At 39.1% G+C, this 26,358-nt stretch overlaps 1 protein-coding gene across 1 annotated transcript in view; it reads right to left on the bottom strand.

Moving 5' to 3' along the window:
- Positions 1-26,358, bottom strand: part of CNTN4 (contactin 4) — a 309,731-nt gene that overhangs the window by 124,187 nt on the left and 159,186 nt on the right. Inside the window, exons 8-10 of the mRNA XM_047095199.1 lie at positions 22,903-23,039; positions 18,798-18,927; positions 2,210-2,360 (exon numbers count right to left, since the gene is read on the bottom strand). Coding sequence (XP_046951155.1) covers positions 2,210-2,360; positions 18,798-18,927; positions 22,903-23,039 — 418 coding nt within the window. The remainder of the gene's footprint in view (positions 1-2,209; positions 2,361-18,797; positions 18,928-22,902; positions 23,040-26,358) is intronic.

The following is a 26,358-nucleotide window of genomic DNA, read 5'->3' as shown; positions in this document are numbered from 1 at the left end:
TGCATGACTTACTTCACTTAACATAACACTCTCCAGTTCCATCCATGTTGCTCAAAAGGGCATATTTCATTCTTTCTCATTGCCAAATAGTATTCCATTGTATATATAAACCATAACTTCTTCTGAAGGGCAGTATTATTTGTTTTGGCCAACAGAACATGAGTGAAAATGAATTGTTTCATTTCTGGGCAAAAGCTTTAAGATCCTATGCATGTTTGGCCCCCCTCTTTGTCTTCTGCAATACTAATGTTCAGGAGGGTGCTACTCCATAAGCCCTGGTTTTAGAGGACAGCACAGCTACCTGCAGACCTCTGATGAGCATGCAATGTGAATGAGAAGTTGACTTGTTGTTTTAAGCCACTGAAAGATGTGTGTTACAGTAATGTTACTCTAACTTCATTCATTCATGGATTTTGACATGTCTGTCCATTATCTGTATTATTTTAAGGTACTTGTTCTTTAAATCATTGTTAAATTAAAACTTACAAAAGTACCCTTAGGGGCACCTTGGGTAACTCTGTCAGTTAAGCATCTGACTTCAGCTCAGGTCATGATAGGAGTTTGTGAGTTCAGGCCCCGCATCAGGCTCTTTGTTGACTGCTCAGAGCCTGGAGGTTGCTTTGGATTCTGTGTCTCCCTGTCTCTCTCTAGCCCTCCCCCGCTCACACTCTGACTCTCTCTCTTTCTCAAAAATAAATAAACATTAAAAAAGTACCCTTGGGGCGCCTGGGTGGCTCAGTCGGTTGAGCTTCCGACTTCGGCTCAGGTCACGATCTCACGGACCGTGAGTTCGAGCCCCGCGTCAGGCTCTGGGCTGATGACTCAGAGCCTGGAGCCTGCTTCCAGTTCTGTGTCTCCCTCTCTCTCTGGCCCTCCCCCGTTCATGCTCTGTCTCTCTCTGTCTCAAAAATAAATAAACGTTAAAAAAAAAAAAGTACCCTTAACAATAAATTTCATATATTTAAAAAAAAAAGTACCTTAGTCTAGGCAATACATATGGTACATGCTAGTTATACTTCAATTATGTTATAATAAACAAAGTAAATGGATAACTATTAAAGGTAATCTACAGACCTAATTCTGAGAAACAATGTGGTGAAACAGAAAATAAACCTGAAGACTAAAAAATAAGAAACTGTGTTTTCAAGTTCCAAGTATGGCTCCAAATTTGAACACCATGCCAATATTCAGTAAACTATACTGCTTTGTTAATATAACAGGAATCAGGAAAGGATATATATTATGAATTTAATATGTGTGTGAATGCACCATCTATAAACCATATCAAGCTTGTTTACAAAAATCATTAATAAAGGCAACATCATCAGTGCGATTATCTAATTTGCATATGCAAATCTAAAGGTGTACAGGTGTAAAGGGTAGATACAGATACATTTTACAGGCTTCCACATTGCATCCTTGAGTACTTGACCTTTAGCATCCATTAAAATCATTATGTATACAGCTAGTAAATGCTGTGACACAGACTCATGCATAATTACCATTTTCCAACAGATTGATAGATTACAGAATGGGGTGGGAGATATTTTGGCTGTCAAAAAAGGTCTTAGAGATACCTGCCATGTGGTGCAATCTGACCTAAAACCCCAAACAACCCATATATATTTACACTGTATAAATATCATGCATTCTAAATGTCATTCATGTACAAAAGGAAATACACAAGTAAAGAATTTATGTCAGAAAGAAAAAGAAACTGCCATTTCAAAAAGATGTCATTAAAGTAATCAAAACTAAGTTATGTGCAGAATGAGCTTTGGAATTAGCCGTATTTAGCCTTAAAAAAAGGAGAAACAAATGGACATACTAGCCATTACCAAATATTTGAAAGGTTGTCATAGCAAAAGTATTTATTTAAGCAAAAAGAAGTAGGGTGGAGAAACGTGGGCTAATCAACAAATTTTAGGCTAAAATTAAGGAAGGTTTTTGTAGCTGCTCACCTTTGAGCAGCTCTGACAGTCTTCAACAGGGATCATGCAATCTCTCTCTGCAGGGAGGGTTTTTTAGAATCTTAATACCAAGGAAGATTATAATGACCAGCTAATTTACCGCCCTCTTCCAAAGCTTTAGTTCTTTGATTAACATTTAGTTCATCAACAGTAGATAGTAAATTCCTCCCTCTAGAACTGTTAATAACAAATAAATTATTATAGGTTAATCAAATGTTAAAAATATCTGAAGACAGTACCTTTCATTTTCTCTTAATATGTCCCTTCCTTTCTTCCAGGTGTAAACAGGTTTAGGAGAAGCTTTTGGCTTACATTCGATGACAACTTCCCCTCCCACTTTGACAAGAGTTACTCTTTTTAAGAGGGTTCTTGAAAAATCTGGACCCGCAGCTGGAGGAGAATAGAGAAAATAAAATATTAATTATTATGGAAGAAAAAAATCCCACTAGATCATGCTTTATGCTTTTTCTTTCTGCAATGCATTTGTTGTTGCCTTTGACATCAAAGGGAAGAAGTTAAATTTTTTTCTGAAGTAAAGGAAGTAGCATTGTACATTTTGATGGATTAATTAAAAACTGAGGTATAATTTATATATGGTAAAATGCATCAGTTTTGAGTGTACAGCTTGATGAATTTGACATACTGCACAATGAAGATCAAGATATAGAACATTCCATCATGCTGTTGACGAACTCTTAAAAAAATTATCCCATGTTCAAATGAATAAAAATTTTTAAATTCCAGAGAAGCATAAGGGAAAGACAAAACCAGAAAATCCATAAGGCATTGTTTTGATTATGTAGGTTAAAGCATTCCGTCTTGGATAACAGTTTCTGCCTCTGCTCTGTCCCTTAGCACTCTGTGAATGTCTCCATGAGAGAACATGCTGAAATGTCTATATCGCCACTCTCTGTGAACTTCCTTCTCCTTAAAAACAAAGGCTTTGTCTGGCTTTCTACTACTATTCCCTAATGCAATGCTTGGCTCATGCAGGAGAAACTGGGGCTTGCTCTTAGAAAACTCAATTCCATGCTTACTATGAGTGTTCTCAAATTCATTTTAGAACTCAGGTGGTTCTATGAAATAATATTGAAGAATTATTTCTTTCCTAAAACAACAGACACATATATCTGTCCTCTCAGAAGCAATTTAAAAGACGACTTTCTGAAAAAAAAATCTCCATTTTCTTCTGAGTTAACTGAATTTATGTGATCTAGGATCTGTTTGGAGTGGGGATTCATCTCATGGAACCTTAACTTTACTATAGTTAATATCCATGATTCCCTGCAGTTTGACCTAATGGAATTTAAGATTTCAGATTGTGTTAAATGTGAAATGTAAATACTAAAGACAAATTAGTTAAAGAAGGACAGAGAGTGAGTGTGTATGTATGTGGGTGGGGTGAATGGGGGTCAATTTCTGTATCTTTCTTTTTTTTCTTTTCTTTTTGAAAGAAAGAGAGAGGCAGAGGGAGAGGGAGAGAGAGAATCCTAAGCAGGCCCCATACCCAGCGTGGAGCCCAAAGTGGGGCTGGATACCACGACTGTGAGATCACGACCTGAGCTGAAATCTAGAGTCAGACACTTAACTGACTGAGCCACCCAGGCAGCCCTCAATTTCTCAATTGTACCCAAACCATGTACTAGTGATGTAAAAAAAAAAAAAAAACAAAAAAAACAAAAAAAAAAAACAAAAAAAAACCTCAGTGAAACCAAGTTAATTTTTTATTAAGTGTTTTATTAAGTGTGTAAATACTTTCTATAATTGTCTAGAAAGAAATAAAAGTGGGAAGGTTACTGTTTGGAAGGGGTGATGCAATATATGCATGGGGCTGGTTTTACTATGTGAAGGTGAAAGTAAATAATAGAGGAATCTAGTAGGCAATTGATATCTCGATCTGTGTACCTTGGATTCATGAGGGGAGTCTATAATTTGAAGCATAATTCTATAATGACAAGTGTAATTAATAGTGTGCAAGTACAGATGTTTCTGCTGTAATGAGGTAAATGTATTCCTAGTATGATCTGCAAAGTCACATAATAAAAATTATAGTGTTATAAAAAAGATAGGGTCAGGACAGACCTACTCAATATTTATGTAACAAAAACATTAACTCCCCCCCCCCAAGCCACTTGAGTAAATGTATTAGCATGATTAAAAAGACAAGTGAAATTCCTAACAAATAAACACTACAAAAACAAACAAACAAACAAAACAGAATGTGTGTGTATGTGTGAAGGTAGTTTGATGAAAGACTAAAGGAAGAGTTGAGGGTGCTAAGCTCAAGCTAACAAGTAAAACTGGAAAGATTTTGAAACAAGTAAAACCTGCAGAAAGGCTCGTGAGAACCATGCTATAAGCACTGCTGTGTTACAATACACGGCCACACTGAGCCAAGAGGAACAATGTGGGTCAGGGGAATCGAGGGTAACATAGTTTTGCCTTGGCTAACTATCTGTGTTGGTCTGAGTTAGTGGGCTCTGTGCTCAATGGCTACCACTTGTGAAATCCATGAACACAGCCAGCATTTATGTTATACTGGCACATTCCCCCATTTACCAATCCCATACGTGCCAATATGAACACAGAAAGGTTCTTGTAGCAGAACAGACTCATTCTCATCTTAGGTAAACACTGTGTTGACATATTAATGTAAAGAAAAATCAAATTTCTAGAAGTTTTTGAAAAAGGGTATTTTGTGAAATAGAGTTACAAATTTGTATCATATCAAAATCCCTTCTTAAAACTGTGTCTTTCTACACACACAGTTTTATCACTTTAGGCAGACATTTTTCATCTGTTCAGGAGGAATTCTGCAATTGCATTTGAAATGAGTTTACATAAATCAAACTGTGCACAACACATGGGTGTATTTGTCAAAAAACTATATATTGCTTTTACGAGACTTGAAATACCATGGTATCAGCCACAAGAAGACAGAAAACATGCCTTCCAGTTTCAGAAACATTTTTCCTGTACTGTTTATGTGCCTATTATCTTCTGGATATCCTAGAGATTAAGAGTGGCTTTGAATACCTTTCACTAATAAAAATGGAATTACAAATTCAAATCTTTTCCCTTTGTTTACTCAATTTGCTTAATTTACTTCTATTATTGTACCTGCAAATCTATCAGTTGCCACATTAAGCTGCAGTGCTCTCTAGGACAAAACTGTCAAACCTTCATCAGTTTTTGAATACTTGACTCATTAATAGTTTGCTTAACATTCTGCCATTTTGTGACCATCTGTTGTACCTAAGATGCCCTTAAGTGTAAGGGATGATGCTTTTTTTCCTGTCTGTACCCTGTATTTAAGTGAAAGAAGCCTGTTAAATTTGACATTCACAGAGAAATTAGGTTTTAAAAGTTACTGGTAAGGTCCCCAGTTGAGCACTATTAGAACCCAACCTTTGCTGGCACTTAAAAATTTAGTACACATTGAAGGTGAAACTTCAGTAGGTTCTTAATAGCTCAGAAAAGGTAAAATCAATTGTCAAATTACCCACTTGAGTCCGAGAGTAGCTCTGATACTGGGAAATCCTCATTTGCTAACTTTAATGTACTTAGAGGATACTATTTCTTACATCAACTACTAGAGGGCACTGCTCTCTCAGTGTTGGAACGAGTCATGTTGTAGGACCTCTTCCATTTGGGAAATGCAACTTTTTATTATTTATCAATGGTCTTTAATCTATTAACATTACATGATCTATGAGAAGCATCCGGCTGAAAGAAGCTCTCTCTGCAATTCTCAACTATTTGGTTTTAGTGAATTAAAGGACTCTTGGTCACATGTCAAGGGTATTTAAAGTAGCCAACAGAACCCTTGAAAACAGAAGATTTGTGTCTTCATAACATTTTTCAAGAGAGAGAACAAGAATAACTCCTTAGCTAGATGTGCAGTGGGAGTCACATTTGGGAAACATATTGAGTGTGATGTTTTACTCTATTATCGAAGAGGAAAAGGTAATTCTGCATGTCAGTTCTATTGCAGTTATTCTGCAGAAACGTCACTTGGAACATTGCCAATTGATGGAGACTATTCAGTATGGCCCTTTTAGAAGTTCAGAATTCTAGATTATGTTAACCTTTATCTATTATCTTTAACTATTACCTCATCATTCCATAAAAATAAACCTAGAGTGCACGCATTCATTGAAATGTTTTCACCACTGGGGAGATAATACTGGTATCAGATTTTAAACCCCTAAGCTTTTTCTGGCTTGCTGGGTAGATACCTAGAAGGCCCGTTATAGTGGGAATCTTCTTTTTTCTAGGGCCATTATTTCAGACTAGCAGATTCAAAATCAGCCCTAATCAGGGATGATATTCACAAGGAGACTCAACAAAACTCTGAAGTAAGAGTTTTTATTTATTTCTATTCTAATATCAGCATAATGTTTCCTTTCTAAATCCCTAATGCCGATGCCCTGCTTGTTTTGGTCTAATTCATTGAATACCCTGCTTACCCAGGTCTCCTCCTACCATGGTGGCTCTTAGGTTTATGGGCTCCAGTTACTTTGGGAAGGCTATTTTAAAGTTTTTTTTTTTTTAACGTTTATTTATTTTTGGGACAGAGAGAGACAGAGCATGAACGGGGGAGGGGCAGAGAGAGAGGGAGACACAGAATCGGAAGCAGGCTCCAGGCTCTGAGCCATCAGCCCAGAGCCCGACGCGGGGCTCGAACTCACGGACCGCGAGATCGTGACCTGGCTGAAGTCGGACGCTTAACCGACTGAGCCACCCAGGCGCCCCTGGGAAGGCTATTTTAAAACAAAATAATAATATTTTTTGTTACAAAGTTGTTTTGAAGAATAAATGAAATAATACATGAATTGTACATAAAGTACTTAGCCCAATATTTTCCTAGAGTAACAACTTCATACCTACTCCTCCTCTCTGCTATCTGCACGAGTACCACCACCCTTATCAGGGGACTTTATGCTGAAATACAAGGAGGTTTTTTAGAGCCAAATAAATACATCGTGGTTTGAACAAAATTTTATTTTGAAATAATTATTGATGGACAGGTACAAAGATAAAGAGGCCCTGTGCATTTCACTTAATTTTCCCAGGGATTACATCTTATGTGAGCATGATAAAATATCAAAATAAGCGAAGTGATCATTGGTACAATGTGTGTCTTTAGTTCTATGTTATTATATCACATATGCAGACTTGAAAAACTACTCTGAAATCAAGATATGGAAGCATTCCATCATCTCAAAGATTTCTCTTGTGCAACCCCTTTATGGCCACATTCAGCTCTCTCCTGCCTAATCCTCCCTAATGCCTAGAAACCACTAATCTGTTCTCCGTCTCTACAGTTTTGTCATTTGGGGAGAATATTTTATATACAGAATCATATAGCATGTGACCTTTTGAGATTTTTTTTTTTACTTAGCCTAATGCCCTTGAGATCCACCCAAGTTGTGTGTATCAACAGTTAATTCTTTTTTATTGCTGAGTAGTGGTATCTCATCCATCCGGATCTAGAGGAGAAATATTTCTTTAATGTTGGCATTTCAGGCACTATGGTAACTGACAAATAGTTTTGAGCACAGGAACCATTTCAAGATCTCTCAACACTTTTTCTGCCAACAAGTATGATCAGGCTTAGCCTTTTTTCTTTTTATACAAGGTTTGGAAAGACAAAAATTAACTATGGAGACATGGGTGGAAAAATTTTTTCCTATTCCAAGCAAAACATTTTAAAGCCTTTTCAGAACATCATATCTTATACAGGAATTAACATGTTGACTAAAAATCATTCTTACATGTTTTAAGAGCTTCAGCTGGTAAACCTCCTTATATGAGTCCAAATTAGTGATATTTTACTACATTTGGCACAATGTCGTAAACACTTAAACAGATTCATGTCCTTGGTTAGACAAGTAGTACATAGTATGACAGTGCCCTACTTGATTGTAACTTTGTTATGAGATAGAAACTATTGTTGAATGAACAAAAGAGAGTCATTAGAATGTGGTAGTGAGAATCCTAGAATTCCAGTGGTTAAGACACGGTAGTATTTGTTACTAGCGATCACTACATCATCAGTTCCTTGAAGGCAGAGGCTGTGTATTATGGATCTATACATCCCTTACCTAGTACAGCATTCGGTACAAAGTAGATGTTTAGTAAGTATTTGCTGAATAAATATGTTGTAGGAGAGAATTCAGGAATTCAGTTCAAACAGGAAATTCTCTTCTCATGATGCTTTTGCCTGGATACCACATCCCTTTCTTCCCTTCAAGTGGCATTGTAAATGACTTCTTGACCTTCCTGGCCTGTGCTTAGGACACTCAATCCTTTCTAGAGTTAGGCCTTCGTATAATGAAGCAGAATTACTCAAGAAAAACAATCTGGGATGTTTATACTCTTAAACTACTCTGAAACCACCTGATGGTATGACAGTAGATATTTAACAAATGGCTCTCAAAGAAAACACCAAAGAATTCAGCTTTTAGTGCTTGCAATTTCTGTGGTGTAAATACTTCCGTCATGGCCAATTTCAAGCTAAGAACAAGAAGTCAATGAATACTGAGAAGGATACACAGATTCAGCTACTGCCAGTAGGAGAGCCTTGGCACATAACTTTTTTTCCTTACTTCCCCGAAACATACTCTTATGGGAAGCTAACAGGACAAGTGGACCCTGGGAATTCAGCTTTCCCCAGTTTTGAGCCTCACCCTGAAGCAGTACCATAATCTCCTTTCTCCTCCCCAGGCACGCTCACAACCCAGTGCTGAGAAGAAAGGAACTTCGACTCCCTTCCAATTCCTTTGATTGTTTCATTTTGTTCCCTAATCTGTGTGGGTCAAGGTATCACAGCAGTTTTAAGGGCTTCTGCTACACATGCCCGGCCCTAGACATACAGTCTCAAGAGGAACATAGAGTGTGGATGAACAATGTTTATGTCACCCAGCAGTGACTGATTTCTTGCTCGTCATGTGACTTCAGTAACTCCTTACACTGAAGGAGTTTTAACATGGAAAGAGAACACACATTTTGCCTTTGTGCTATGGGCATTTTTAAACACATTCAAAAAGCTTCATTAAGAGCAACCTGCCTTACACTAAATATAAAATTCGTTAGAGTGGGAGAGAGCCAAAGCATAAGAGACTGTTAAAAATTGAGAACAAACTGAGGGTTGATGGGGGGTGGGAGGGAGGGGAGGGTGGGTGATGGGTATTGAGGAGGGCACCTTTTGGGATGAGCACTGGGTGTTGTATGGAAACCAATTTGACAATAAATTTCATATATTGAAAAAAAAATAAATACAAAATTCACTTCTTCAGGAGCCCAGAAGAGCCACTGTCTGCTTATGTTGAAAAATACCACCTGGAATGTTGCTTGTGCAAATGCTTTATTTCTGGTAGAAATGGTCTCACATGACTGATAGAGCTTCTGTCAATACTGGGTTCAACAATGGAAACACGGGTTAACTGTATGTATAGTGGTGATAACAACAGAACAGCCTAGTCATTATTCTGCCCTCCAACTCCTATTGGCTTTTTATTGTTTTTTGAGAGAGAGAGAGAGAGAGCGAGCAAGCGCGCACACAAGCACTTGAGTGGGGGAGGGGCAGAGGGAGACAGAGAATCTTAAGCAGGCTCCATGCTCAACTTGGAGTTAATTCCACGACCTTGGGATCTTGACGTGAGCTGAAATCAAGAGTTGTACGCTCAACCCACCGAGTCATCCAGGCTCCCCATTCTATTGGCTCTTACAAGTTTGAAAGCAACTCTGCCGTGATGGCTTAAGATGGGGTAACGAGGATTTACAAAGCAGATTCTGGACCTGTGGCACCTAAATTGAACTGGTCATAGGAATCACCTGGAGGAGCTTATTAAGCATATATACTCCTGAACTCTACCTGCCATGAGAAGGACCTGAGAACTTACAATTTTATAATTTTTGCCCCTGAAAATGTGATCCTCAGAGAAGAAGCATTGGTGATCACCTGGGAGCCTGTTAGAAATGCAGAATCTCAGGCCCAACCCAGGTCTTGAAATCAGAATCTAAACCTAACAAGATCCCCAAGTAATTTATACATGGATCAAAGTTTGAAAATCACTGTTAAATCTTCTTGAACACCAATTCTAACATCTTCTGGACTACCAAAATAGAATCCACATGTTGCCAGAAGGTGGTAGAGGGGAAAAAATACTCCATTTCATTTACTGGTTCACTAATTTAAAAAGACTTGTAGGGGCGCCTGGGTGGCTCAGTCGGTTAAGCGGCCGACTTTGGCTCAGGTCATGATCTCGCGGTCCGTGAGTTCGAGCCCCGTGTCGGGCTCTGTGCTGATAGCTCAGAGCCCTGGAGCCTGTTTCGGATTCTGTGTCTCCCTCTCTCTGACCCTCCCCCGTTCATGCTCTGTCTCTCTCTGTCTCAAAAATGAATAAACGTTAAAAAAAAAATTTAAAAAAAAATAAAAAAACTTGTAGAGACAAGGGTAAAAGATATAAAGTAACAAATGCATTTAGAACACGGCTAACATCAAATACTGGAAGGGTAGGAAACAACCTTATTAGACTTGCCACAAGAGTGAACTTTTGGAAGCCAAAGCAGACAAGTCAATATGGTAGGCAGAGGGAAGAAGAAGAGCATATTTCTTACTGATGGATAAAAGAAAATATGTAATTTTGCTACAAGATTCAAACTTTCTTCCTGGTTCTACAATGTAAGAAAAGTTTATTGTAAATCTCCTTAGGTAAAGAACTATGGACTTCTAAATGAATAATGCCTTCACAGCAGTTTTACAGATGACTGAGAGATTTTAGTTGTAGGACAGTCAGTATATGGTAACACTGCTCAGTGATGCCTTGGACTGCATGCCTGAGTCACATTTTAAACTCTAGCTCAGGGGCACCTGGGTGGCTCAGTTGGTTAGGTGTCCGTTTCTTGATTTTGGCTGAGGTCATGACCTCACAGTTCGAGAGATGGAGCCCTGCATCGGGCTGTGTGCTGACAGCACAGAGCCAGGTTGAGATTCTCTTTCTTCCTTTCTCTCTACCCCTCCCCCACTCTTTCCCAAAATAAATACACCTTTGGCTCAATGAAGGCATTTCTCTGGGTGAACTCATGTAAGGAATTATCATAATATGTACCCCTCAGGTTTCAACGTCTCCCTTTGGTTGGCTTTTAAAGTAAACTCTATACCAAACATAGGGCCTGAAGTCATAGTCCTGAGATCAGGAGTCTCATGCTCTACTGACTGAACCAGCCAGGCACCCCTCCCTTTAATCAGCTTTAAGTCACCAGTCATGCCAAGCAACAACTTGGCTTCGTCCTTCCATGGCAATCTGTGAAGTCACTCTGTAGGCCTAATTCTACTCACCATGTTGGTGAAATGGAGCCTTCACCAATGGATGGAACCTCTGATGCCTGATATTTCTCTTCTATAGAGGGACTTCAGATTGAGAGTCCTGATCCAAATCAGAAGATTTGCTGGTAGATTGTACTCCACTTAACACACACACACACACACACACACACACACACACACACACCCTAGGATAAGTTTCCTATTTCAGGACAGTGTTTCTCAAAGTGTGAGAACCAACAGCATCAACATCACCCAGAAACTTGTTAGAAATGCAGCTCCCCAGGTCCCATCTCAGCTACCGTATCAGAAATTCGGGGGGTGGGGGTGGTGACTGAGCAGTCTGTAGTTGAACAAGTCCTCCAGGTGATTCTGATGCATGGCAAAGTTTGAGAATACCGTAGAAAAAGTAATGGCCTTCTGATTTGATCAATTAGAGCAGTAGTTCCCAAACTGTGTTGTTCACTAGAATCACACCTGGGCAACTTTAAGGACTAATGCCTGGGACCTAGGCCCAGGGTCTGAATTAGTTGATTTGGAGGATGGTAGGGTATCAGGATATTAAAAAGCTCCCCAGATGATTTTAATCAGCAAAATGTGAGAATCACAGAAAAGGGGTTTGGTAATGATTTGGTGGCCGTCTGCAAGAGTTTGGTATGGATACTAGTTAACAATAGCAAACATGTCTGATAATTCTACAAACACTTCTAGGCTTTAAGAAGGTTGCACTTGGGATCTCTTAGTTTGGGCAATAAGGTACATAATGGCAGCGTCATTTTACTGATAAAGGGAGACTTAGTAACTTGTTAAAAATTTCAAATTTGGGGGCGCCTGGGTGGCGCAGTCGGTTAAGCGTCCGACATCAGCCAGGTCACGATCTTGCGGTCCCTGAGTTCGAGCCCCGCGTCGGGCTCTGGGCTGATGGCTCCGAGCCTGGAGCCTGTTTCCGATTCTGTGTCTCCCTCTCTCTCTGCCCCTCCCCCGTTCATGCTCTGTCTCTCTCTGTCCCAAAAATAAAAATAAAAAACGTTGAAAAAAAAAATTAAAAAAAAAAAATAAAAAAAAAATTTCAAATTTGGCATCCAGGTGGATAGCTTTCCATTTTCAAGGCAATTTTAGTAAACCTTCTGCCTAGATGACTACATCTGGGTAAGAAGGGCATTTGTCCTCTCATTGGATGCTGATCACACTCGGCACATTTGATTATTTTGTAATCTGGCTCAACGAGGCAGCTGAGAAATCAGAGTCAGATGCAGATGAGCACTTGTGAAAGCCCCTGTGAAATAACTTTTAGTTTAGTCTTAATGTTTTCCTAATTTGAGAGCCAATCATCTGGATAAATGCCAAATTAACCAAATAATTGCTCAAGCCTCCACCTCACTTTAATTGGACCATCAGTTCCCTAATGGTATTTGAGCGTCCTTCCAGGGTCACATGCCCTCTACCACACAGGCCAGGAGAATCCTCACAGTACTGAAGCATTAGACACAAATTCCTCAGGCAGAACCTATTTCTGTTCCATTACGCAGTCCTGGCAAAGTCAGGTCATATTCAAAAGACTTACTTGCTCTTAGGATAGTTCATCCCATTTCAAAATCAAAGATACTCTAGAAAACTAGTTTAACTCTCCGTTAGGGTACAGACAGTCTCAGCCTGGTACAATTACTTGTTCTCTGTAGAGAATGCTGTTGGTACCCTCACATGGATTCTTTTTTCTTTTTTTTGGCCCCACCTGCTCTGAGTGTTGGCTGCTTACCACCTCAGCTGCCCCCTTCCCTGGGAAATTGGGAGGTTTTCCTCCATCTGCAGCCACATCACCACCCCAACCCCTACTGCTCATGCTACTACCACCTAACCGGCAGCCCAGGGATGGACTGATAAACAGAGATTTCAGTAAAGGCCAGTCTCCCTTCTCCAGGGAGGAATAACTCTGAGAGGCAGTTTATGGTCCAGATATCCCTCTCTAGGACGAGACATAGGCTAAACTTTGCCTGTGACCATGACCTTACGCAGCTCCTCCACTCTTTTCCTATCTTGCTTTCTTTTATAGGCTTCTCCCTAGAGAATATTCCTTCAATGGCTCAGAGGTACCTCAATCCCTGCTTCTGCTTTTGGGACCTCAGTTGTCCTTTGTCCTTACCCCATGATTATATACACAGCGTAAGCATTCTAATTGGAGCATCACAAAAAATCTCAAGGTTGGCAATTCAATCAGCAGTCCCTGACACCAAGAGGATCATCTATGTGGACACAGATATGAAATATGAATAGAAACGCTGCAGTAGAAAATTTAAATTTTTACCAAGAAAATATGTAACTTACTTTTATTTAATTACATGAAAAAAATTTTTATGTTTGTTTATTTTTGAGGGAGAGTGACAGACTGCAAGCGGGAGAGGAGCAGAGAGAGGCAGATACAGAATCTGAAGCAGGCTGTCAGCACAGAGCCAACACAGGGCTCAAACTCACAGACTGCAAGATCATGACCTGCCCTGAAGTCTGACACTTAACCGACTAAGTTAAGGCACCCCTTAATTACTAACTTTAGGCACCCCTAAAATTACATTTTATAGAAGATCCAAGTTCCTCATGGTTATCAGACTGTATTCACCCCAATTCCAATATACCTTCAAGAGTGGGAGAGAAGGACAGAATGATGGCATCACCCAGCAAATTGTGCAGCACCCCAGGGATGTCCACGGGGGTACATCACACCGTTAACTTCTTCCACGACATAAGTTAATACAGGAGAAAAAGTCTGGGAACAGATGCCTTGAGGAATAATAACATATCAATGGTGACAGGTCAATTACAAACAAGGACATTTTCTTTTTTTTTTCTTTTTTCTTTTTTTAATGTTTTATTTATTTTTAAGAGAGAGGGGGAGAGAGAGAGAGAGGAGAGAGAGAGAGAGAGAGAGAGAGAGAGAGAGAGAAAGAGAATATGAGTGGGGGAGGGGCAGAGAAAGGGGGAGAAACCGATTCTGAAGCAGGATCCAGGCTCTGAGCTATCAGCACAGGGCCCGATGTGGGGCTCAAACTCACGAACGGTGAGATCATGACCTGAGCCGAAGTTGGACGCTTAACTGACTGAGCTACCCAGTTGCCGCAAACAAGGACATTTTCTATTTGATGTACTCAAAACCAGGCCTACTCTAATAGACTGACCTCAAGGTAAAAGTCTATGTTATTCTTCCATCCAGTGAGTAAATCACCCAGTACCTACGTTAAATATTTAGCAGTTTCAATCCATTAAATATAGATATGTTACATACACATTAAATACTCAGACAGAACACATAAAACAAGACCAAGGGAAAAGCCTATCAAATATGTGCTTCCTAATCATCTCTTATTCATGACTCTAGGGTTATTACCTAGCTTGAAAGGGAATCTCCTCTCTAATGTTGCGAGATCCTGATATTTGATCAATAGCTGGAACCAACATACTGACTTTTTTCTTCCTGATAATAAAGTTTTCTTGTGTTTCTTTATTCAATTCAAATTCACCATGATTCTAAGAAAGGTGATAACAAATCAGTCATTTGACCCCAAAGAGTCAAATTATTACTCTTCTGTAATACACAAAGTGACTTGTGGAACACAATCATATTTATAGCTTACTCAGGTTAACCAATATTAATTTATGTGTATTTTAAAATAGTGAAATGTCTTCTCCTTCATTCAATTAAAATGAACTTCAGGGATTTACTCACTTTACACTTAACTGTCCTTCAATTCACTTCGAGTATATTAATATGATTTTTTGGAAGAGAAAATGGAATATTAAAGAAGGAACTTCTAAGCTTGTTACTCATGAGTCTCTAAAATTGGTCCTTAATTAAGTTTTCCATCTATCTAAAACTTTGCCCATATACTTTATGTATTTGAGTCAAAATTTTTGAAAACATTCCAGGGTTCTCTATGTGTAAGAAACCATCCAGATGTTTTATAACTTTGAGCCTTTGTTAAGGCCATTTCACTCTGATCTGGAATATTCCTTGTCCTCTTTTCTGTCTGTCCAAATATAAATCACTGTTCAAGGCTCAGCTGACCATCCCAGTGCATCAGCCAAACTCTCTTTCCTGAATTCCTGGAAGCCTTTACTATTTTTACCACTGTTTGTCCTGTATCATTTCCTGACATGCCTTATTGTTCTCATATTCAACATGGTTGAGATCAGAATGGTTAAATAATTTCTCAGGCATTTCCCTCTTATCTTCACTGCTCTAGCTTGCTGACCTCAGGGCTCGTAAGAAAGTCTTAAGAAAGGACTCAGATCAAGAATTCATTTGGAATTAGTTCCAGTTGGAAGTGATTTGAAACAAATCTCTGTAAAAGATGGAGCAGTGATTCCCAACTCACAGCCCTTGAACCCTGGTGGGAGGAGGGGACAGGGTCTGGAGAAGGGTGTGCAAGGAGTTGTTTTAAACTGTTACGTTTCATCTATGCATAAGAATATATACATAAATGTATATGTAGATATACAGACACACATCTCATATACACTCTATTGTTTTCAGTTATGGGTAGGTGCTCTAGATAAAAATAATCTGATAGTCTTTTTCATTTCCAGCTCCGCTTTTGGGACTAGTTATTCTCGGTCTTACCTCATAATTATATCCCATGATGTACAGTCGTTTGTTATTATCAAATTTTATTATTTTAACAGAGGGACTTACAGAATCTTTTAAAATTGTAACGGGGTTCTCAGAGTTGAAATTTGGAAAGCACTCATCTAGAGGGACTTAGGACAATGTGATTCATTCATTAGGCTGTATACCCTCAGTTTTAGCTCTTCTTCTAACTAGTTGGCTTAATGTTTAATGGACAACATATTTGTTTTTGCAGAAAATCCTAAGTAATCTACCATGCTGAATTGTGCTCCAAAAAGAGTCAGTTAAAACTACCAATAATCAGATCCAACTGGCACAGGGTGAAACTATCGTACTTGTCCTGGAGGAAGCTGGAATTATTGTTCCCAGTGTTAATAGAGTGAGAGGTAGGTAGCAGCTTCCAAAAAGGTCATGCTTATTCCAGATGCAGAGTGTTCTTAGGCTTCACTGAAATGGGCTACAGTGCCATGAACTCTCACATATTCTTGTCTTTTATGGGATATTGGCCCAAGCTAAAGAACTTGGTGACAAGAACAGTCATGGAAGCTTTTCCTTCCTTTGTTAACTTGCACAGGGAAGAAGTACATTCATCTTGAGATCATCTACTGCCCATGTAAGCTCTACATGCTAGGCATCAAACAACACCTTGCTGAAGAAAAAGTTTGGACTCTGAAACTGGTCAAATCATCAGAATTTATGATATCAGCTCCCGGTGTGTGCTTTTCTCTCATTCACAATCTTTCTATTACACTCTCCCTAAGAACTACTGCTTAGGTACTTTAGATAAATCCCAAATTCAGAGCCAAGATTTTTCTATGGGACACATACAAATTGGTAGCCTGGATTTTTTTAAATGTCCAGAGGTTTGCCAATTCATTTAACTTATACTGTCTTATTTTTTTATGTTTCATATTTATTTTTGAGAGACAGAGAGCACAAGCAAGGGAGGTACAGAGAAAGACAGCGGGACAGAGGATCCAAAGCAGGCTCCAGGCTCTGTGCTGACAGCAGTGAGGCCAACACAGGGCTCAAACCCACAAACTGTGAGATCACGACCTGAGCCGAAGTCACACACTCAACCGACTGAGCCACCCAGGTGCCCTTATACTTTCAATGATATATTTACTTAATTCATACCTCATTTTTAAAAACAGTCTCTTAACTGTTTAACACATTTAGCACATCATTTAACACATTCATTCATTCCTACGTGCATTATTTACTGAGTGCATACTATGTGCTTCCCTGTTGCATTAAGTCCTGAGAATAAAATAATAAAAAATAATTTAATGTTTATTTATTTTTGAGAGAGAGAGAGAGAACATGAGTGGGAGATGGGCAGGGAGAATCCAAAGACAGTCTCCAGGCTCTGAGCTGTCAGCACCCAGCCAGATGTGCAACTCATTAACTGCATGATCATGACCTGAGCCACAGTCAGATGCTTAATTGAGCCACCCAGGATCCCCTAAAATAATGATTTAAACCAAATATCGTCCTTGACATGATGGGGAAGTTAAAATGCAACGGGAGAAAAAGACAGAAAAATCACAACAAATGTAAAATGCAACAGTGGCATCTGTTACAAAGGACAATTAAAAGGCAAATAAAAAATCTGCAAGAGGAGAAGTTGCTCTGGGCATGGGGCCAGGTGTGATGTTCTGAGGGAGCCACAGTGGAATCTGAAGATGGAAGAAGGGAAGGAGTTAATGAAATGAAGGGCAGGAAAAGCATTTCAATCATAAGGAACAGTATGCTCCAGTGGCCCTTGGAGGAACGGAGGATGGTGAAGATGTGGAACATATACTGTCAGTGCAGCTGAAGAGCAGGGAAAATGGGTCATATGGTGAGAGGTAGCTGGAGGGGCAGACCACTTGCCTATATGGTGATAAATTCAGATATGGAAGAACAAGACGCACTTTGCCAGCTGTTCCTAGCAACCTTCCCAAACCAAGTCAACTCTTCTTCCTTCCAAGCTGAATTTTGTAGCAAATCAATACAATATCAAGATTCCACAGCATTTCAGAAACTGCTCAAATTAGAACAGTGGTTGAGAGAGGAATAAAAATGGGTGCCAAGGGAACTGTGTTACCCATTGGAAGCATCAGTAGAGGCTGGTTTAGAAACTGGTCTCTGGGTAAATTCCTAGCAGTGCTATTGCTGGGTCATAGGGTAGGTCTATTTTTAATTTTTTGAGGAACCTCCACACTGTTTTCCAGAGTGGCTGCACCAATTTGCATTCCCACCCCAATGTTTATAGCAGCACTCTCAACAATAGCCAAATTATGGAAAGAGCCTAAATGTCCATCAAGTGATGAATGGATAAAGAAATTGTGGTTTATATACACAATGGAGTACTATGTGGCAATGAGAAAGAATGAAATATGGCTGTTTGTAGCAACGTGTGATGCTAAGCGAAATAAGCCATACTGAGAAAGACAGATACCATATGTTTTCACTCTTAGGTGGATTCTGAGAAACTTAACAGAAACCCATGGGGGAGGGGAAGGAAAAAAAAAAGAGGTTAGAGTGGGAGAGAGCCAAAGCATAAGAGACTCTTAAAAACTGAGAACAAACTGAGGGTTGATGGGGAGTGGGAGGGAGGGGAGGGTGGGTGATGTGTATAGAGGAGGGCACCTTTTGGGATGAGCACTGGGTGTTGTATGGAAACCAATTTGACAATAAATTTCATATATTGAAAAAAAAAAAAAGAAAGTGGTCCCTGGTATTGCTTGGAGAATGCATTACTTTTCCCTCGAGCAATATCTTTGGTCTCAAGATTTCTTTACCTTTTTTCTTTTTTTTCGATTGAACATCATGCTTAGCAAAACACGTGTTAGTTTAGTGACTTAAATTTTTTTTCCTTTCCAGGATAAATACTCACCTATAACACTAAGCTCTGCGCTGGAAAAGATAACTCCGTGTTTATTCTCGGCCACACACTGATACATGCCAGCATCTGAGAGGTTCACTACTGTTATGTTGAGCATTCCTTGCTCAATTTGAATTCTATCCTGTGAAAGAAAAGAGGAACACAAAACAATGACCTTCTCAACTGAGACCTTAAGGCAATTTTGCTACATGTTATATCAAAGGGGCTTAATGAGAAGAAAATAGCCATCATATAAGCAATTTACATTACATGATCTATTTATCTGTCAACTAAATTTGTGGCAGGTCAGATGCTAAATGGAACAACCTTGTACATCAGTTGGTAAATGGAATTTAAATTGTAGGACTCTCTGGAGTTCTCATTGATTCAATAGTGAAACCATTCAGATTAATATCCTCTCTAAAATAGATGAACTTGAAATTTAAAATGCTTTTGTACTCTCAGGCTTTGTGCTGACTGGGGGGTGGGGGTGGGGTGGGGAGGAGGGTAGGGAATACAACCATATTTACTGTTCAGAGTATTAAAACATTCAGATTATGAGGAGGCAGCACTTTGAAGGTTAAGAGAATTGTAATCTATATATTATAGATTATAGAAGCAGAGACAAATATTTAATATTGGTTGATGTCAGTGGCATAATCTAAGCTTAGGACCATCTTCTGGAGGCCAATTGGAAGAAAGAAGAGTTAGTGTACTGAACAAAAGACCATTCTCATTTGTCAGCCTGAGGATACCTAATTTGAATTATCAATTTTTGTAAGTCCCAAAAAGGATCTCCTCCTCCCCAGGAACCTGCCATTTAAAAAATATAAGATAAAAAGAAGTACTGGTTTTCTATTTGCTGCAGGGTTGCAATTTAGCAGGGTAGACACCTTATTAGGCTCTGATCAAATCTAGGTACCCATGTTCCCTCACGTTAAATAAAATTGAGGAAAATGCTGGTTATCTGGGTACCTACACTTTAGTGGTTTGAGTTTGGCTTTTATAATTGGGAGAATCATGGAGTCAGCAGGAGCTCTTCCAGGGACAGGAGAGGAGTATGTGACAGGGCGACAGTCCCCTTTCTGCTTTGTGTGCACTGATGACCCACCGTTGCTCACAGCAGGCACTCTTCACTGGGCCGCCTACGGTGGAGGAAATCTGAGTATGAAAACCTGCCTCTTAACTTGGGGCCTGAGGAAAATGTCAAATTTCAGGAACATTTGAGTTCAGTAGGAAAATACCACAGGAAAAGTTTAAATTGGACACAATTGTTCCTCATTCTTATTAAGGCCCTCCTCATCCTCCCCTTGCTTCATTCCTAGTTCTTTGTCAGGGTCTGCTCCCTTAGATGAGCATTCCTGTATTATGTCAATGTCTCCTCTCTCATAGCAGATTCTCATAGTACTTTCCAGATGCTCTTTCAGAACCAAGGTATTTACTCTTTAAGCTGCTAAGTTTGATGACTGCTCACAGCTGGGTCCCTCTCTCTGGGTAATGCTTTTGGCAGAAAGAACTTCCCAAATTCAATGCCTGGTTGGTGCAGCGGTACAAAGGCCGCCCCCCCCCCCCCCAACTTGGGAACCTCTGAAGGGCCTTCTGCTCCAGAGCTCCCCCTGTAGGCTTATATTGAAACTGCACCACTGTTTAACCTCTGCCCAGTCTGGCTTCTCTGACTCCTTCATAGGTGAGGCTCTGAGAGCTTTCCCAGCATACCTCCTGAACACAAATGTCTGCCTCAGAGTCTGTTTTTAGAAAACACAAAGAAAGACAGTGACTACTGAAGTATTTATTTTCAAAGAGCATTTGGACTTTTCTTCCCTTTGGGCCATATTCCCTCCCCCCCCTTTTCCTTAAGTCTTATTTTCCATATAACCAATTCTGAAAACCTTATTCAGGCAAACTTTGGTAGTTAGTTCTGAATCCAGGAGACCTTCAATATTTGAATCCTGGCTCTATTACTTACTAAAGATGGATGTGACCTTAGGCAAACTGCTCTGACCTCAGGCAAACAAGGCAGGTTCCTTGTCTGTAAATTGGGCATAGCAATAGTACTTACCTCATAAGGTTCCTTGTGAATACCAGATGAGGCAATGTGTTTGAAGTGGCAGGATAGGTTAGCACTTGTTAAATGTTTGAGAATCACACCTTCCAAATCCTTTTTAAACATTATTATAACCTATCATTTCCCCCTAACAAAATGGTCTGCATAGAATTTTCATTTCAGGGGTTACATATTTCTAAAATTAACATTTTCTTCTTTTAAAGTCTATCTGTGGGGGGGGGGCTGGGTGGCTCAGGTGGTTAAGCATACAGCTCTTTTATTTTTTTTTATTTTTTTTTAATGCTTTTATTCTTGAGAGAGAGAGGGAGACAGAGTGCAAGTGGGGGCGGGGCAGAGAGAGAGGGAGACACAGAATCTGAAGCAGGCACCAGGCTCTGAGCTGTCAGCATGGAGCCCGATGTGGGGCTCAAACTCCAACCATGAGATCCTGACCTGAGCTGAAGTCGAATGCTCAACCAACTGAGCCACCCAGGCGGCCCAAGCATATAGCTTTTTTTTTTTTTTAAAGCATATAGCTTTTAATTTTAGCTCAGGCTAGGAACTCACGGTTCATAAGCTCAAGCCCAGCATTCAGATGGAGCACTGTCAGCCCGGATCCTGCTTGGTATTCTTTCTCTCCCTCTCCCCAACTTGTGTTCTCTCTCTCAAAATAAATAAATAAACTTAAAAAAAAAAAAACATCAGTCTGCTAAACTTTTCAAAATATCTTGTTTATTTTCATAGACATAAGTTCTTTATTTAACTCTTTCAGCATCCTAAACAGACTCATTCCTATTTCTTTGTTAGACCATTCTATTGTTTGGTTCAGATTTCTAAAAAATAACTTTTTGAAAATGTTTTGGAATATTGGCTTACAGGCTTATTTGTGAAAAGGAGTTATTTTTCTTTGTTTGTTTTTATTCCCATCAGCAGTTTTGTCGCTGTTCTACCTCATCCCCTGGGTCACCAGCCCAGAAGCAGATCTGCTCATGGATTCTGTGAGGTCCTGATCTGTGAGGACACTCAAATTACTGCAGCTCTCAGCCCAGAGCCAGTGGGAATCCTGGCCCAAGACTTTCCACCTGTCTTGCACCACTGTGTGTGATTGCTTCTTTCACCGGAGAGCAATAGATGGGGAAGATCCACACCCCAAGCCCTTACTCCAAGGATATTGTATCCTGTCTCCAGAGAGGATTTTTGCTTTTTTATTTTTAAATTTTTTTTTGAGAGAGAGGGCACAAATTAGTGAGGACCAGAGAGAGAGAGAGAGAGAGAGAGGGAGAGAGAAAGAGAGAGAGATACCTATGAGGGGCAGAAAGGGGAGAGAAGGAGAAAGAGAAGTTGGGCTCAACCACAGCAGGACTTGTGTTCACCCAATGCTGGGCTCGAACTCAAAAACTATGTGATCATGATTTGAGCTGCAGTCCCAATACTTAACTGACTGAGCCACCCAGATGCCCTGCATTTTTGCTTTTTTAAAGCCAAGCTCTCAGGTACCACTGCCTTCCCTCAGGCCTACAGTCTAGTGCCTCCAGTCGCAGTAATCACTTTCAGTTTTTGTTCTATTTCTGTTGCATCAGAAATATTAATCTTGCATTTGCATATGCCATTACTACGTGTTTGGAGGCAGAATGGGTGTTTTGAGGGTGATCTTATTGGACATCACGTTGTTGTCCAGAAGTCTCCACGAACAGAAGAGAATAACAAAACCACACTGAGAGGAAAATTTGTATGCTGGGAGGTCTTACTCTCTCTTATATAGAACACATACAAATTTGTTTCTTAGCACAGTTACATGTTCCAGACTTTCTGCATGACTTTCCAATTGTACAGCCAAAGATGTTAATTTATGAAAACCAAAGATTTTGTACAGAAGCTTAATTGAACAAGGCTGAAGAACTGGATGTATGGAGTTTCTATGTATCAACTGCATTCACTTCCACTTTTTCTGCTATTAACACTTGGTTGCTTATTATTTTCTAAATAACTCATCATTTTCCTTTTTCCATAACAATGAGGTCACATGAAACATTACAGTCAATACTAAAATATGATTATCATCAGTTGGCTTACCCGAGTTAATAGTGGTTCACCATTTTTTAGCCACCTGTATGTAGGTTTGGGCCTTCCATTTGCCTTACATTCCCAAAAGACATTTTCTTCAATGGCCACATGTGTATCGTTTATTTCTTGAATCCAATTAGGTTGAGCTATAGCAGTTCAGAAAGCAAAGAAAAGATGTACATTCAGTATATGTTCAATCTATTTTTATCACATGAAATCGAAGGACAAAAGTAGGCTTGTAATAAAATTATTTTTCCAGGTGTTATGCATATTTCAAGGCTGGGTAAGAGTTCAGGGGTACTTTTAGAAGACAACCCACTCTACGTCCAACTCTGAATGTCCTGTTTTTGCAGCCCATGTGGCTGGTCTTTTAATTGCTAAAGGCAGAAAATAAAAGCAGCATTGCCATATGGCCAAATTAACTGTCCCTCTCCTCCAAGTAGCTATTTTTTACCATTTTTGTAGGAGAAATATCCCACAGTGCCCCACCATTTCTGGCTGGGAGCATGTTTTCCTAGATACACACTATGTTTCCCAGATTGCTTTGCAATTGGAGGTAACCATGTGACTAAGTTCAAGCTCAGTGTACCTGTGTGAAAGTAGTGAGATCAACTTTCAAGTTGTTTACTGAAAGATACTTGCCCCAAAATCTCATTGCCCCATACCATTGATGGGAAAAAAAAAAAGTGACAACTGCAATAGTCTTGGGCTCAGAGATAGAAGCTACGAAGGATGAAAATGCAGACTTATCAGTCTTGGACTTTGAATAAGCTTGTAGAGCAAAGTAGCCCCAGACTCACCAGCAGATTGTGGGGGAAATATGTGGGGAAGAAATAAACTTTTTTTAAGCCAATGTATTTTTGGGTCTCTCTATTAGAGCAGCTTAGTCTCTCGCTAACTAATACACTTCACTCCTACATACTATATAGATAATTTTGTGACTTCTTTCTCCTTCTAGACTACATCATTGTTTACTATTGACTTATTTCATATTGATAGAATGTTATACACAAGAGTATGGCTCCAGAACCCCAAATCTTTGAATGAGTCCTGATTTTTACCAAAACTTTCATAGGAAATCATCTCTTGCCCACAGTCTACCAATGTGGAATTCAAGGTAGCCCACCATCCTACACCACTCCCACTACCCAAATTATGCCACCTTTCTCATGCTTCAGTTGAAATCGTGCTTTTTTTCTCCTTGTTCTCAATAAAGACAATGTTAATTCCACATTCCATAAAATGTCATCATAAATATCAAGCTTTGCCTACAGCACAATTCATGCTATTGTTAACTGTAATGGCAAATGTACTTAAGTAGAAGACCTTTAGTCCAAAGTTCATGCAGAAGAGAACCACAGCTATCATTCTGGAATGTTTCCTTCTCACAGGACAATTTCTGTAGGGTAATGCCTACCAACAGAAACCTAATAGTTAGAATTGTTATCAGTATTTAATTAGAAGGTGCTACTCAATATTCTTAACATGTCTCTTTTCTGATTTGACCTCAGAATCTTCATTGAGTGAGGCTTCAAATCATCTATAATTTAATTCAAAAGGAAATTACTAGTGTTGAGGCTAAGCTGTCTATCTTACCTACTTACTAATAAACAAAACTAGAAAAACACTCAACAAGTCACTTTACCAGCAGAGGTCTCTAGGTCCTTGAATAAATATTGCTTTCTCCTTTTCCCATCTACAAACAAATGCATGTTTTTCAAGGAGCAAAACACAATTTTACAAATCTTCTACTGATGGGGATGATGCATTGTTGCATAGGAGGGGAGGCTGAAAGGGTCGATTTTCAAAAAAAAAAAGTTGTAACATCAACAGGCATTAATTTCAACGAAAGGTTATAACCTTCATCCTTGAAAGAGCTGCAAGTCTGCCATTGTTCTGTATCTTCCTGCTGCTCATGCAAAGGGAGCTCAAAAGGTAGATACCTTTTCTGTTCTCTGCTTGGAGAATTTGATGTGTAACCCTGATAGGGCTAACGGCAGTTGTGTGCCTGATTTCACATTCAACCTGCTGAATATTTACCCCCCACAGAGTCCATGAAAACAAAGCAAACAAGAAAAGCTACAGAAATCTATGTGGAATATTAACAACTAAGCCAAACTTTTCAAAGAGACTGAGGGAAAAATAAATGGAAGGGCAAATGTAACTTATGAAGCAATGTCAAGTTGTAGTTCAAAAAGGAAACATCAAAACCATGTGCAAAGACTGAGATTTCAATGTCACAGATTTCCTGCAACACTTGAGCTTATTCATTGCTTTCTTTCAAAAATATAGAAACCTGGAATGGAAGCAAAGCCTTGCCATCCCACACTCAAAAAAAAGAGATGGGGCAGGGCAGGGAGAGTCTTGAGAGGATTTTGCAAACACCTTGCAAAGTTCTAACTAACGACTTCCATGGGCTCATTCTGTCTCTTCCAACAGGCTTATGGAAGTTAAGGTGCTTGACAAGAATGCCCACTGGTAGTTATTTGTGCTGGTCAAGGTGAAATCACACACTAATTCAGCTGATGTAAGACATCATCATATACTTTCTTTGTTTTTAAGTAAAATTAATTCATAGAAGACAAATGTGAAATGATAAAAACATATTCCTTTTGAGGTGATACCTGGACAAGGGCCCAGGATCAGGAAAAGAATATCATATTATATAAATGGCAAAGAATGAGATAATCTTACTTTTTAACATGCCAGTTGCAGATCTATAGGGCAAATGCCCACGCAGTGAAGATTTCTGCTGCCACTCACTTAGACTGGATGAATCAGATCTAAGTGAGTGAATTTCTTGTATGCAGTCTGTGACTGATGAAAATTGTTTATATCTCTCCATATCTCTTCAGGTCACCTAGTTCAAAGTCTTTGGATAACAAATGGTCCACTTTAGAGCATGATGAAAACATGATTTCATATATATATATATATATATATATATATATATGAACATATATATATACATATATATATGAACATACATAAACATATATATGAACACATATATATATACATATATAACATATATATATATATGTTGGCTAATGCATATGGGTCTAAGGTATTTATTACTTAGTATCTAGTTTTAACTACCTTTTATGATTCCATTTATAAATAGTAACTCTTAAGTAAGACCTGAACAGGTTGGTATAGCACTAGTATTTCAGAAACCAAGTTGTATTTAAATGCCTTTTTGGGTAATATATGTAGATCCCACGTATTAAACAGAATGAATCACATCCACATATTAAACCATCTATTTTGGCTATTCATGTTCTTTCAAGATTTGAAACAGAAGAATTCCTTCTCTGTAACATCTCATCTTGTTCTCAAGCTACAAATTCAAATATAAGGTTAAATGATTATGTAGGATTTGACCTTGTGACACCATTAGTCTCTTGGATAGATGAACAATCTTTTCATTTCAATCTTTTATAAAATAACTGCCAGAAATTACCT

The sequence above is a fragment of the Lynx rufus genome, unplaced genomic scaffold (genome assembly GCF_022079265.1).
Source record: "Lynx rufus isolate CCGP_SWC_20201006 ecotype Redwood Valley unplaced genomic scaffold, mLynRuf1.p SCAF_4, whole genome shotgun sequence".
Lineage (NCBI taxonomy): Eukaryota > Metazoa > Chordata > Mammalia > Carnivora > Felidae > Lynx > Lynx rufus.
The sequence above is the reverse complement of the archived record's forward strand: the minus strand, read 5'-3'. Positions and strand labels throughout refer to the sequence as shown.